At 58.7% G+C, this 13,869-nt stretch overlaps 1 protein-coding gene across 8 annotated transcripts in view; it reads right to left on the reverse strand.

Annotated features, from left to right (window-relative positions):
• Nucleotides 1-4,979: 4,979 nt before the first annotated feature.
• FOXP4 (forkhead box P4) overlaps nucleotides 4,980-13,869 on the reverse strand; it is a 51,337-nt gene continuing 42,447 nt past the window's right edge. For 4 of the 8 annotated variants that reach the window (XM_053905033.1, XM_053905032.1, XM_053905031.1 and 1 more), the window contains exons 13-18: nucleotides 13,224-13,325; nucleotides 10,341-10,391; nucleotides 9,583-9,704; nucleotides 8,019-8,085; nucleotides 7,360-7,529; nucleotides 4,980-6,884 (exon numbers count right to left, since the gene is read on the reverse strand). In XM_053905033.1, the coding sequence (XP_053761008.1) occupies nucleotides 6,737-6,884; nucleotides 7,360-7,529; nucleotides 8,019-8,085; nucleotides 9,583-9,704; nucleotides 10,341-10,391; nucleotides 13,224-13,325 (660 nt within the window). In that variant the 3' untranslated portion in view covers nucleotides 4,980-6,736. The remainder of the gene's footprint in view (nucleotides 6,885-7,359; nucleotides 7,530-8,018; nucleotides 8,086-9,582; nucleotides 9,705-10,340; nucleotides 10,392-13,223; nucleotides 13,326-13,869) is intronic. The other 4 variants (XM_053905036.1, XM_053905035.1, XM_053905038.1 and 1 more) reach the window with 1 other exon arrangement.

The following is a 13,869-nucleotide window of genomic DNA, read 5'->3' on the forward strand; positions in this document are numbered from 1 at the left end:
CATTCTCCAGAGCACCCTCCCTATTTGGGACTTTGCCGCCTGCCACCTGCCAATACGGGTGGCCACCCGGTTGGCCCCCGAGCCCCAACATTTCACCCAGCCTATCCTCCCCACACCTACTTTCTCTCCAAACGGGACACGGATCCGTCACTACTTTGCTCTAAGCTCCTCCTGGGCACGCTGCCCCATGCCCCTGGCTTGGACCCCCAGCTTGGCCTGCGGGACCCCCTCACTGCCTGGCTCTCCCACCTTTCTAGTGTCATCTTCCAGTACCGCAGCCCCTGGGGTTTTCCGGCCTTTCCCCGAACATCCGAACCGGTCCCACCCCTGCCTTGACTCACGTATTGGCCTACATGGCAAGCTCTCCCGTTGTCTTTCCTTCCAGGCTCCTTGTAAGCCTCATCTTCTCCAAGAGCCCTTTCCTGAACGCCCTTCGAAGACCAAGCACGTAGTGCTGGAACCACTTGGAAGCCTAGCCCGCTATGTGTTTATTTAAATACGAGACTGTCCCCCTCTGATGGGAGCTCCTCAGTGACGCGGGCCACCCCTTGAAGCTTCTTCGGCAACCTCAGCAGCGTCAGCACTTGCGGGATACGAACAGGTGCAAGCTTGGTGCGCATGCTTCGTATCCGCTGTTCCTCTTAATTCTCTCCTTAACCTTCTGCGAGGTCAGGGCTCCTCACCACGTTAGAGATAAGGAAATCCGGCTGCAATTCACCTGCCCGCGGCCTCGCCCACTGCCGCAGGATGTGGATGTGCCTCGGCAATGATAGTGGCGGGCTGGGCTGCTGGCGGCCCCCTGGACTCCCTGCCCCTGCCCCTCCTGCCCCGATTGAACCCTTTGTTTCCTGCCACGAGAACCTTCCCCGAGCTCCAGCAAAGCTCCGCCGCAGACCTAAAACGTCGCTCCTCTCCCCTACATTTCCTCTCCCTACATCCCAGCCTCTCCGCCAGGGCCTCCTCCAGGAGCACTCTGATCCCCCTCACCCCCAGTGGTGATTGGCATCCCAGACTACATTTTATTAACAGCTATTATGTGTCGCGGGCCTAATATGTGCCACTTTTCCTACACAGGAACAGCAAGCCAGAGATGATTATCTGGCTCCAGTCTTACAGATGAGGAAACGGAAGCCCGGCGAGGTCACGAAGTTTCCCAAAGCCACAGAGCCAGCAAGTAGCGGACGCAGGATTTAGACCCTCGTTGGGCTGACCCCCGCAGGACCTGAGTTTTCTTCCTTGGAGCACCGGGCGCTCAGCCCATCTCCGTCAGGTTCTCAGCCAGAGAACCAGCTCTCTGAGAGCAGAGACCCCTCCTGGAGTTCTCTGGTGTCCACCCACCCTTACCCACCCCACACGCTTGGCCCGTCCTAAAGCCCAGGCAGTGGCCTGAGGTAGACAGTCTGAGCTCCCGGTTCAAGAGCGGGAGGGGCACTGACCCCTAGTGCGGCTACAGGCCTTCTAGTCCGGGCCGGAAGTTCCGGAGTGCCCATCCCACCTCTGCACTACCCCGCCCCCACCCCCAACGGTCCCCACCACCCTGGCCCCGGCCCCTCCTGGCTAGGACACAGGGCCTTTCAGCCCTGGCTGCCGCCATGACCACCTTCTCAGGAGGGGCTGTTTTTCTAAACTTTTGATCCCAGGAGGGAGGCAGACTGCAGGTGTGGAGAGGTCCTGGGCCTGTGTGATGGGACGTCTCTGTGACTACCGTGTGGTATGTGTCCCTGCCCTGGGTGTCCACAGGCTTAATTGCAGGCTTTAGGGGTGGAAGGGACCTCTCGGTGTAAACATAGCTCGAGTAGAGAGGGGCACGTGTGTGTGCCCGTGTGTGTCTGCACACGTGCTCAGGTGTATGCTTGTGTGTGGTCGTCGTGAATCCCCCACCTCAGACAAGGGCCTCTTTGTGTTCCCTGCTCAGACTCTCTGCTCCTTCAGAAGGCCCCCGGTTGCTTATTTTTATAGGGCGTTCCAGTCCTTCTCTCTCCCGTTCCCTCTGTCCCACAGTGGCTATTCCAACAAGCCCCGACTTACCTCATTCTGCCGAGAGAAGAACGGCAGCTGAGGGGCTCTTACCTCAGTTTCCCCCTTGGGAGTCTCCAAGAAGGTGGCGGGGGGGGGGGCGGGGGGGGAGAAGGCAAAGCAAATAGTGTCACTAAAACGCTGAGACTAAGCCACCGAGCCTCCCACCACAGTATTCCTTGTTCTCAATGCTTTGTCTGTTAATCTCTTTGATTCCTGGGTCTCAATGTCCTCATCAGTAAAATGGGGGTAATCATGGCATGTAACTCAGAGGTGTTGTGGGGGGATTACAGGAAACATAAAGTGTCTAGAATTGTGTCTGGCACACGAGAGCCCATTAAATGTTAGCAATTACCATTAAACATCTTTATTGAGCCTGTCTGCCCGGTATACTAGTCTTTAGAGACGACTTCCTTCTAGATCACTCAGTATTTCTCTTGCCTTCTCCCATTTCTGTTCAGGAGACTGCGTAGGTCACCAAGTTGGAGAGGTCCGCAAAGTCCCCACTCAACGGACGGAACCCTTTTCTGCCCTGGGCCAGAGGGGTGAAGGGTTGTTGTTCTCACCCTAGATAGAGCCCGTCCTCCCCACCTCCTCAGACCCGCAAGTTTGCCCAAAGGAGGAGCCCAAGGTCGGCTTTGGCTAAAGCGCCCTCTGCTGGTTGCTGGCAAAAGACCTTGAGCAGGGGTGGACACTTCATGGTAGAGGCAGGGAAGAGCTTTCTGAATGCGAGGGGGACTTCTGTCCAGTGCAGAGCCCAGAGCCCTACCTTCTCATCTCCAAAATATCTGGCTTGGGGTAGCCCTTTTTTGTTTGTTTGTTTGCCAGCCTGAGAACGGGCTCGGCAGATAGCCTCCCCTCTCCCCACCAGGGCAGAAATGCTAAGACCGGGATAAGCTGCCAGCCAGCTCTGACCACCTGCTCCCATTTCCCTAAACAGGAGGAAGGAGAGACAAGACCACACACACAGGGCATCCTGACAGCAAAGCACAATGAAGGGCTTAGGGGGTTGGTTCTTCTTTTGAAGAAGGTAATGGGAGAGGGCCCCACGTGGAACCTGGGAGACTAGAGAGAAAATGGGTTATTGGGTTGTAAGCCCAGTGCACTCAGAAGGTGGTGGCCCACAGCTGTCTCCTGTTGCTCATATTGTAAGCCCCTCTCCTCCTCAAAGCCCGAGATAGATCCTCCCTCCATGTCCAAGTGCACTGGCCAGACATTTGCTGTACCTCGGGGGGGGGGGGGGCGGTGGGAGGGAGGAATTAAAAACAAAAAAGCAGAAGAACACAAGTTAGACTGCAGGAAGGACTGTCCTGAGAGCGAGGCTGGGTGTAGTCTTGTCGCTTTAGTCTCTGGGGCTAGTTTGGAGGACAGAGACCTTGGTCTCCCAGGGTGGACTAAGGGAGCTGGGAGCTTGGCGCAGACACCCCAGGATTCTCTGGGGCTTTGTAGGGGGTTGGTGGGTCCCCGAGGGGAAGCGGCCGCAGTGAAATCATAGGGGATTGTTTTATTACATTGCAGGGGATGCTGCTGTCCCCAGACTACACACGCAGCCACTTCTCCTGGGCTGGCAGCCTCCACAGAGGGCAGGGAGGGCCACACGATGGCACATCGCACTGCTGCTTCTTGATACGGTGCTGGTGGGCGAGTCTGTGGGTGGAGGGTTCGGGGGCGAGGGGGGGGTGGATTCAGACTCCAGGCCGAGCTCCCCTGGCCTGACCCGCCCAGGCCATCTTGAGATGCCGGGAGGAGGTACTGGGAATTCACCCCAGGCTCTATGCAAGTGTCCAGGGGATTAGGGCAGGGGGAGGAGGTGGCCTGGACAGCAGTGAGAGAGAAAACAGGGGGAGAAAGAGGCAGAAGGTGACAGACAGTGGTCAAAAGCACTAGGAAAGGACAAGGCAGTCCTGAGACAGAGAAGTCAGCGAAGACTCCCATTTCCAGATCCTGTATCCTTTCCCGCCCCACTTGCTCCCCCACCCCCAGCTTCGTTTTTGGGAAAGTTCTAGCAGTTTGGTGGCAAGGGCAACAGATTCCAACAGGGTTGCTTTCTCCACACCTACTCCTCTACCTCCCGGCTTCCCCCCCCCGCCCCGCCAGGTACACACATTCTGGGGGCTCCTGCCCCAGGACAGAGGTCTGGGGGCCTTGCCCTCAAGAAGGAAGTGTTTGGAAGGTGCTCGAGGTGCTGGAAGAAGGGAACTGGTAGAGGACCCCGGTGGGTGCTGGGCACTGAGAAGGCCAGAGGGGGTCCCCCGTTGGGGAAGGACCAGGAAGTGCTGCGGGATGGAAAGCCAAGGGAGGTGTCAGGACACACGTTCGGGTTCACAGCTTCGATTTCCTTCCCTCCCTCCTCTAACCATCGAGGGCACCCCTACCTGTGGGTCAGGCTAACCCCCTTTCCTGGCAGAGCCAACCAGCACTACGACACGGACAGGGCACACAGCGGCAGGCCTGCACCCACTAACAGCCACCCCCCCCCCCCCCATGCATGTGCACACCCAGGCCCCTATCCAGGCCCCTACGGAGGCCGAGTGATGGGCCCAGAAGGGCACCTGGGCCTGCAAGCACAGGTCTCCAGGGGTGGTGGTCCTGCAGCAAGGATCATCTCCATCCCCGGAAGAAATCTCCCTGCTGAACCTACCCTTGAAGGAAGGGGTGGGGGCGGGCAGGAAGGAACAGTGACTTTGGGAGAAAAAATGGTGGAGAGACCTGGTTTGAAAGAAAATACCAGAGAACACCACCAGGGTGACAGTGGAAAAGGCAGGTGGGAGCTGCTGATAGGTTCCCTGCCCCGCCCCCCCCCCCCGCAGCCCCCCCACCCCCATGTCCTGGTCTGCTCATGCACTCCCAGAAAGCACCCCTAAGGAGCCCCCACTGTCCACAGGGCCTCCTTCCCCCAGCCCCTCAGAGCAATCTTTCCACTTCAGTGCCTTTCCCCCCTCACCCTGGTGACACACGCAGGGCCCGGTGAATAGAGGACGTTTAATATTTCTGTGCTGGTCAAACAGAACACAGGTGGGGAGTACATAGGGGAGGGGGCGGAGGGCCCCCTGCCTCTCAGGAGGGGTGGCTTGTGAAGGGGTGTATGTGGGGGGTTCTTGGGAAATAGTCCAAGGAGGTCTTCTCAGCAAAGGGGCCTGGCCTGGGGTATCACGAGCATCCAACACACCCAGTCCATGGCCTAAGTCGGGGTCCCCCATAGGGGGTCTGTGGAGTCTCACTTCTTTTCCAGCTCCTTTGCTGGAATCCACACTCCCAGTGTGATGGGGGACTTGGTCCTAGCGAGGGGTCTGGAGAGCCCCCAGGAAGCAGCCCAGGGTTGGGACTGGGGCTCAAGGCCCACTGCCCGAGGAGAGGAGAGCCCCTCGGGATGCTGAGGGCAGCACACCTCCTTCCCTCTGCCCTCGGACCTTCCTCCTGGCTGGCCAAGAGCAGAAGTAGGGGTGAGCAGGGCCCCCAGCCTCTACTGAGTCCCAGGGTCCTCAGGGTGGGGTGGAGGAAGGGTGGAGAGAGGGTCTGGGCCACCAACAGACACTGTAAACTTTGGTTTAAAACAATAACTTAAGTGGAGGGAGGGCTTCCAGCCTGGGGCTAGGGACGGGGAGCAAGAAGGGTGGGGGTGGGGGTGGGAGGCCACAAAGGAAAAAGCCAACAAAAAGTTTTGGTTTTTGCTTCCGGCATAAGAAAGGTCTTTGGTCATCGGTTTAACTGGGGGTGGGGAGGGGGACTGAGGAGGGGTGAGGGAGGACTACCATGAGGGGACCTGTAGGCTGGGGGTGACCTGTTGGGTCACAGCAGTCACCTGTCCCTCAAGCCTGGTCTCGGCCTGGCCTCTCCCGTGACAGAGGCAGGATGCTTCCTGGGTGGCACTGGCAGCTTCAGCCTCGAGGGCCTCGCGGCTCCCCCTCCATCGGCCCACCCGGCACAGACCTCTGCGAGGAAGCCAGCACTGGACCTCTTCCTCTGCTCCCTGGTGTGTGGGGGGCAGCCGAGGGGCACCCAGTGAATGGGGTGGAGGCCCAGTTCGGCCTGGGTTCCTGTCCGGGAGCGAGGCAGCCTTGCTCTCACAGACCCCGCAGGGCAGCAACACCCCAGCTGTGGCTCTTGAGTGGGCACAGCTCAGGGGGCCCGTTTCTTCTGGGGATGGTCTGGAACGTCAGCTCCCCCCCGCCCCAGCCCAGGCCGGGGCAGGGAGAGGAGGTGGGGGCTGGGGAGATTTCTTCACAGTACGGAAAAGAAGGTGAAAGGGGGCACAAATTAGGAAAGGGGGGGGGGGGCCTCTGGCCAGAAAACACTGCCAGAGCCAGGTGCGAGGGGCCCTGGGTTTGAGAGGGGTGGCTTAGCCCCGCCTGCGGGTCTCCATGGCGCTGAGGGGCCCTGTAGGGGAGAGCTGGTGGGGGAGGAGGGCCCTGCTGCTGGTGGTTGGGGGGAGGCGGTATTCAGATGTAGGGGAGGGTCTGAGGAAGGGTCTGGGCCCTCCGATTCCTCTGCCGGTCCCAGACCAGGGGTTTGGTGTCCCTTCGGGGGCAGGACCGTCGCTGCCCCCAAGCGTCTGTCAGTCAGGTCACGTTGGGAGTTGCTGGCCCAGCCTCCCCCACCCCCCCATCTGAGTCCTGGAAGTGCCTTGAGGTTTGGGTGGGGCTGAGGAGTGGGGGGGTAGGTGGGGCCTGGGTTCCGGAGGGAGGGGTCTCACCCCTGCCCTGCCTGCCCCTAGAGACCCTTAGGACAGTTCCTCTCCCGGCAGCTCCTCCTCCAGGTCCCTGTCTTCTGGAGGCCCCGCGGTGCTGGGGTTGGGGGGGCCCAGGGCGGGGCCTGGCTGCCGGTCTTCCTCTGCCTCGGCCGGCTCCTCTTTCACCTGCACCTGGTGGCTGTGACAGAAGGGATCGTGTGGGCACCCGGGGTGGGGGTGGGGGCATGTTCCCCAGCCTCCACAAACACCCAGAATTTGGGGGTGCAGTGGGGTGCCCGCAGCTCACTCCCCTAGGACCGCATCATCCCTGAGCCACTGGCGCCTGACGTCTTAGGTCTGATCTCCCCCAGAGCTCTCCTCCCAGGAAGGGGGATGTTGGGCTGGGCAGTGGTCGCCTCTGATTGGGAGAAGACAGAGAACAGGGGGAGAGGAGGAAGGAGAGGAGGAAGAAAGCAGGAAGGAGGGAAATAAAAAGGAAGCGGAGAGAGGAGAATGAGAAGGGAGAGGGGAGGAGAGGCACCATGGGAAGGGAGAAAGAGAAGTCACTTGTCTGGGAAGACAGGTGTGTGTGGCGGGGTGTAAGAAGATAGAGACCCCACCTGCAGTGGTGTCTGAGGGGCCCCGGGGGTGGGGGATCCGTGCTGTGTGCTCACCTGTACTGGGGTGGGGAGAGGCGAGGGGGGCTGCTGCTACCATTGCTGGGCAGCGGCTCCACGGAGGTGCCCACGTCGTCGTGGCTGAGTGGAAGGAGGCTGCTGGCGGAGCCCGGGTTCAGCATGCCAGGGCTGTTGAGGAGGGGGAAGCTGCTCTCGGCCAGGGCGGCCTGGAGGGCACAGGGTTGGCCCCGTCAGCCAGCCCTATCCAGGCAGGTGCTGTCCCTTCCGTGTCCCTAGAAAGCCTCCAGGGCGTCCTGTGCTGGCAGATCTATCTTGGCAAGTCCCCAGCCCAGGCTCGGCCTTTCCCACACATCACCCCTCCCCTCCCAAGGCCAGACTGTGACCCTGACCCACTGCCTCACAACATTCCCGGGAACCTGGGAACGTGGGCCTGACCTATCCCTTCCCAGGAGGCAGAGGGCCCCGAGCCTGACGAGCCAGAGAAGGGGACACAGCTGATTATGCCGACCTCCCTCCCTGCTTTGGTGCCCCGAGTTGGGGTGGGGCAGAGGGCTGGGGTTTGGGCCCCTCGGAGTGGTCTTCCCCCTCCCAAGCCAGATGGGAGCTCTGCAGGGGAGAGTGGACGAAGGGCAGTGTGTGTGGGCAGGACAGCAAGGGGGCAAGAGGGAAAAGGGCTCCCGTCAGGGCACACTCACCTGGTAGCTGGCGTTAAGTGCTCCGTAACTGAGGCCCGAGATCATGTTCTTCACCAGGGTGGGGCTCCTGGAAGACAGAGAAGGCAGTGCTCCGTTCGTTCCTTCAGGCCTTGACCCTGACTAGGTCCTAGGTCGCCTTGCACTCGGCGATATTCCATTCCTGATGCTAGGAGGCTACGGCACGGTCAGCAGCGTCTGCCGAGCCCTGGGCGGGCTCCATCGCCCTCAACCCTCACGCTGACCCGGCATGGCATGGCATGTGCTGACAGCCCCCTTCCCGGGCCCTGGGCAGTGTCTCAGAGCCGGCAAGTGGGAACGGGGGTCCCTCCCGATGCCTGTCTTCACATCATGCCACCCCAGCAGTTTTTCTCTGCTGTCTCCATTTCCCAGTGCTTGGCGGACCCAAGCTAGAGCCCTGACCTCCCCGGTCTGTAATATCCACGCTATCTTGCCATACGGAATCGTGGGACATCTAATAACCCAGGGGCTTGGCTTGGCCTGTCCCCAGGTGCTCCACGCCAAAGGCTTGTCTGCCCAGGAAGGGGTTCAGGAGTTGGGTCAGGAAAAACCATGGCTCAAGGCTGTCCCTCTTCCATAGCAATTAATCCCCTACCCCCCATTTACAGAGCATCTGAGGGAGGTTAAGGAACTGACCCAAGCTCACCCAGCCAGTGAGAAGCAGAGGTGCATCTGAATCCAGGTCTTCTGACCAAGTGGGTAAAGAGACGTAAAGATAATCCCCCCATGTTTGGAGGGGGGCACTCAGAAGGGGATGGCTCTCCTTCCTTTTTCCAGGCCCCAACCCTGCCCAGCCCCCACAGCTGAGTGGGGTGGAGAGGCTCTTTTCCCAGGAGAAAGATCTTCGAGGGCAAAAGGCATTCACACAAATAGATATCCACCTACTTGCCTCACTTCTCTCCCCTTCCCAAAAGTCCTCTGGCCCAAGAAGCACGGGCAAAGGGTGGCCCAAGTGAGGGACATCTGGGGTAGGAAGGCCACTGGGTGTTGGAAGGGAAGCCAAGGGGAGGTTTCGACCCACCCCCAGGTTCCGCAGTTTCCACTGAAAATGCTGCATGCTAGAGCGAACGCAAAAGGTGGGAGTTCAGAGACCCAGCTCTGCTGTGAATCTGCAGTACGGTGTGACCTTCCCCCAGCCCCTTGCCCTCTCTGGGTCTCCTTTCCCTATAAAACAGAGAGGTGGGGCCTGGGGTCCTCAGATGTCAGCTCATCCTGTGATGAGATAGGGGAGTACGACTCTGAGGCTGACAGCCCCCTCACCAATGGCTACCTAGCTGGCATCTGCCCATGTCCCAGCTCCAGCCATGGCTACTTTGGGTCTCTGTCTCTGGTGCCAGGTCCCCCTAGGCTCCTTCCCCTCAGCCAGAAATAGGGACAGAATAAGACATACATGTCCTCTTTCTGATCACCTGCCACTTCCAGATTCTAGGCTCCCCACCCCCGAAGTGGGAAGGACTGGGTTCACATGGGTGTCCTGGAGAAAAATGGGGGGTGACCCGGTCCACGCCCCAGGCAGATGCCTCTGCTTGGGGCTGGGCCAACATACCCCGTCATCTTTGGCGGCCTCCGTTTCTGATACTCGCGCTCATCCACGGTCCACACGGCGCCCTTAACGTTCTCCACGCGCACGAAGCACTTGTGCAGGCTGAGGTTGTGCCGCACGGCATTCTGGGGGTGTGGAGACAGGGCGGGTGCTCAGAGGCCCCTTCCCCACTCAGGCAAGCACACACAGCAAAGTCCCTGTCCCACCATGTCCCACCTCCCCTGGCCCAAGGACAAGAAGGCTGCCCCAGGGAGGAGTCCCAGCCAGGGGCGAAGGCAGGCCTCTCTCCCGCCCTTGACCCAGGGACTGCCAGGGTCCTCAGAGCCCACAACCCATTTTACGATCTGCTCCCTTCTCCCTGCCATCTTTTGGAAAACCCTGTCTACCAACTAAATGCTATCTAGGTAGTAATAATTTGTTTTCCCGGCAGCATTGATCAGACACACGTAGCTGTTACTTGGGGCTCCTGATCACCAGGAGATCACACTCGGGCCCTGGCACATCAGTGACCTGTTATCTCAGGTGCATGCAGAATTTCCACTAGGCTTTAGAAGTTCTGGACATAAATCAGGAACCCTCGCTGCAACCTTCCTCAATTCCTAGGAGTGTGGGAACCATGACTTTGAGAACAGACAGCTTATTAAGAGCATGAGGTAAACAGCAGGCCTAATGCATACTTGTTGAAATACACGGGGAGAAAGGAGAGCACGGGTTTAGTAGCTGGGAGGCAGGAAGAGGAGAGAGAAAAGAGGAAAAGTCACCTTGTCGCTCCCACCTCCTCCTGGCAGGGTAACTTCAGGAATTGAGGCCATCTGAATTGTAGGACACTTGGGTGAGGGCGGGGGTGCTTGGCCCAATTTCCCCCGGGGCGGGGGGGGGCTAGACGAGGGCCCTAGCCCACCCACTCCCCGCATGGCCCTCAGTCCCGTCTCTGTGCTCTCCTCTCTCGGCTTCGCCCCCCCACCCCCAGCCATCCCTGTCCCTGTTACCTGTCCTCCCTCTGCTTCCCCCGCCTTGTCCCCATCCTTGTCTCCTCTTTACATTTCTAAACGGGGAAGAAAGCCGGCAGGGCGGGCAGCCCGTGCCCCTGGAGATCCCCTCTCCCTCTCTCCCTTCCAACTCTTGCCACTTGCAACTGGCCCGATTTCATTACCAATTTTAATTTGCCTCTAATTAAATCCTGTGTATTTTTCCGACTCGCTTGCTAATCCACGAGGGAGGCGGGCGGCTGGAGTGGAATCTCTTGGAGCGATAATTACAAAGGGCCTAATCACGCCGGGGCTCCTGCCTCGGAATAAATTTGCCCGCATTACGGGGCTCCGATCCTCCGCTTTGCAAATGAGAATGACCCCAATTTCCGAGGATGGCCTCACCGGGGCTTTTTTCCCTCATTTCGAAGCCTGATTCGTGATGAGAGACTAATTCGTTACGCTGAAACATTAACGGCAATTTAAGGGGTCTGGCGGGGGGCTGTGTAAACAAAAGGACGGGCCCACAACACGGGCCCTGAGAAGGGATGGACACAGGGGGCGGGCTGGTGAGGACCACTGGCTTGGCAGATGGCAGCTCTGTCCCCAGATGAACGGCAGCTGGCCTGGCCCACGCTGGTGCCCGACCCTTCTGCCCTGGTCTGAAGTGGACAGCAACTCAGGGTGTGGGCCAGAAAGGGTGAAGAGGGAGGAGGGGACGAGATACAGTTGAGAAGAGGCGGGGCCTCAAGGGGCAGACGAATGGGTGGAAAGTGGAAGGGGAACAGTTGGGTGTAGACAGGGTACGTTTCCTGAGGAACAGGGATGAAGCCTGGCTGCAAAAATCCTGAGGGTGAAAGTGGACCACGAGCAGGGACAGATTCTACTGTGCCACAGGTAGGGAGGGCACAGGTAGTGCCCTAAGTGGCAGAAACAGCAGCAGGGCACTAACTAGGAAGGTCAACTTCTCCCCCAGCTCCCGGTGTCGCACTGGGACCTACACTAGGTGAGGGGGGTGGAGGTGAAGACCTGGGAGTGAGAGACACATGACTGGGATGACCCTGGCTGGGTGACGACTGAAGGTGGCATGGGAGGCCAAAGGCACTGGGCTAAAGGGGAGAGGCTTCAAGATGGTCATTGAGGGGTTTCAGGAAGTCCCCCAAACCAGCTCCTTCTGATCTCAAGAAAGGACAATGGGGTGATACAGTTAAGAGAACAGGAAAGGAGGGTAGGTGGCTGAATGACACTCTGCCCCCAGAAGGAGGTTGTCTTATGAAGTGAGGCTCTATAGTCTCACCCCCAAAGACAGAAGATTACTCTGCATCATTAACATAAACGTTAGATAAAAACTGTAGTGATCCTTTATGTTTGCATAGAACTCTTCTCATTTATAAGACCAGGCATCCAAACTGGCCTGGAGGTTGGAGACCGGGCTAGATGGTCCCCACAAGGCCCTGCTGGCTCAGGGAGAGGGCAGGACTGTGGTTGGCAGGAAATGACATCATTCACAGCCAATCAGAGCAGCTGTCCCAGCCCAACAGCCTCTTTCCCAAGCTTTGGGAATTGGGCACAGGGATACGGAAGGTCATAGAGCAGTGTCTCCTGCTGCAGTTAGCACATTTCGGGGCAGAGGAGACCGGGCCCTGTGCAGACCCCACCCAATCCGGCACTGGTGGGGAGGGGGCCTCAATGACACTTGTTGAAACCTAGAGGGGTGGTGGGGCGGCAGCCTGTTTTGCTGCACTTTCCAAGATGGCCAGCAGGGGGACTCAAGAGCCAGGGATCCAATTAAGGTTCTGAGACCCAGGGACTCTTTCCCGGGTGTCTAACTTTCCCTGCAGGGTGCCAACAATCCCTTCTCCTCTCCCCTCCCCCTTCCCAGTTTAGATATCACCTCCCCACTCTGCTGCACAGACCCTCATACTCTCACCCATCTCTCTCTCTCTCTAACACACACACACACACACACACACACACCCCCTCCTGGCTATGGAAAACCAAATAGCTGAGTGCCCCAGTCCACATCTCAGTGTCCCATTTTTCTAGGGTCCCTCCCTTCCCTGCCTCTGGTCCCCTGAGAACACTCTATGGCTGAAGGTGCTGAAATGACTAATTGGATCGAGACAATTATCTTCCTGCCGCCATGGCAGAGCTGGGGAGAGGGTGTGAGCGCCTGTGTTTGTGCCCCAGCACAGTCTACGGGTCTTGCTTGGTCCATCCACGTGTCCGGGCCTGCACACTGCCCACCCCACCCTACGCTTCCGAACATGTACCTTTAGCCAAGATACCTAGACCCTTAGGGTCTCTTGAGGGTGTAACCTGGCTCTTCCTAACAGGCTTGGGCATTACGGACTCCTGGAGGCCCTACTTCATGGGGCTGGAGTCTCTGGGGCCTGTCGGGGAGCACTCCGGAGAAAGGAAACTTTCTTCCCAGAAGGAAGGCAGCACAAGGCTGGAAAGGAGGGGCTATTAAGAAACAGTTTGAGAACATACTATATAGCCCATGCTGAAGTGGGGGTGGAGGGGCCCATGATGCGGCCTGGGCCCTGCTGGGGCCATTTTCGTAGAACTGCTCCTCCGAGGGGACTAAATGTTATGCACCCTTGGTCTCAAAGGGAGGTGGACATGTCCAAGGGTGACTGGGGCCCTTGGGAAGGAGGAAGGAGCATGCCTCACCTTCCAGGTGGCAGTGTTTCTCCGGAAATAGGCGAACATCCTGGTGAACCAGTTATAGATCTCATTCAGGGTCAGCTGCCTGTCGGGGGTTTCCAGAATGGCCTACGGGCAAGAGAGAAGCAAAGAGACCCTTAGTCTGGGCCTCGAAGGGTCACAGGCCTGTGTTCTCTCCCTTTTGCCTGGCCCAACTCTCACCCCGAGGAGAGAGGACACCCACTACAGAAGCCTGTGGGACAAGAGGACTGGTGGGTGCCTGTCGGTCCCCTGATGGGAGCAGGCTGGTTACAGCCCAGCCAGGGGCCAAAGAAAACACGAGCCTCAAGGGCTACGCACTTGTGCAAGCAGCACGTGACTTCCTTCTGGAGGGAAACTGGTTTCAAGCACCCCTGCCCTGGAGTGGGAATGAAGCAGCGTTCTCAGGAAAGAGATGTCCTCGGGGTGGGGGCCATTTGGAATTTATCCTAATTTTGGCAGAGGGCACCCAAAGCATGAGATGGGGTATGTATGCAGCACGTATGAGAATAAGTGTGAGGATGTGTGTGCCTGTGTGTGGAGATCAGAGCAAGCGGACGTACATGTAAACGTACGTTAAGCATTAAGGACATGAGGGAGGGAACACAGGGGTGTGTGTGTGTAAGAGGGTTGG

This window comes from Panthera pardus, unplaced genomic scaffold, assembly GCF_024362965.1.
Source record: "Panthera pardus isolate Hobbes unplaced genomic scaffold, ASM2436296v1 HiC_scaffold_17, whole genome shotgun sequence".
NCBI lineage: Eukaryota > Metazoa > Chordata > Mammalia > Carnivora > Felidae > Panthera > Panthera pardus.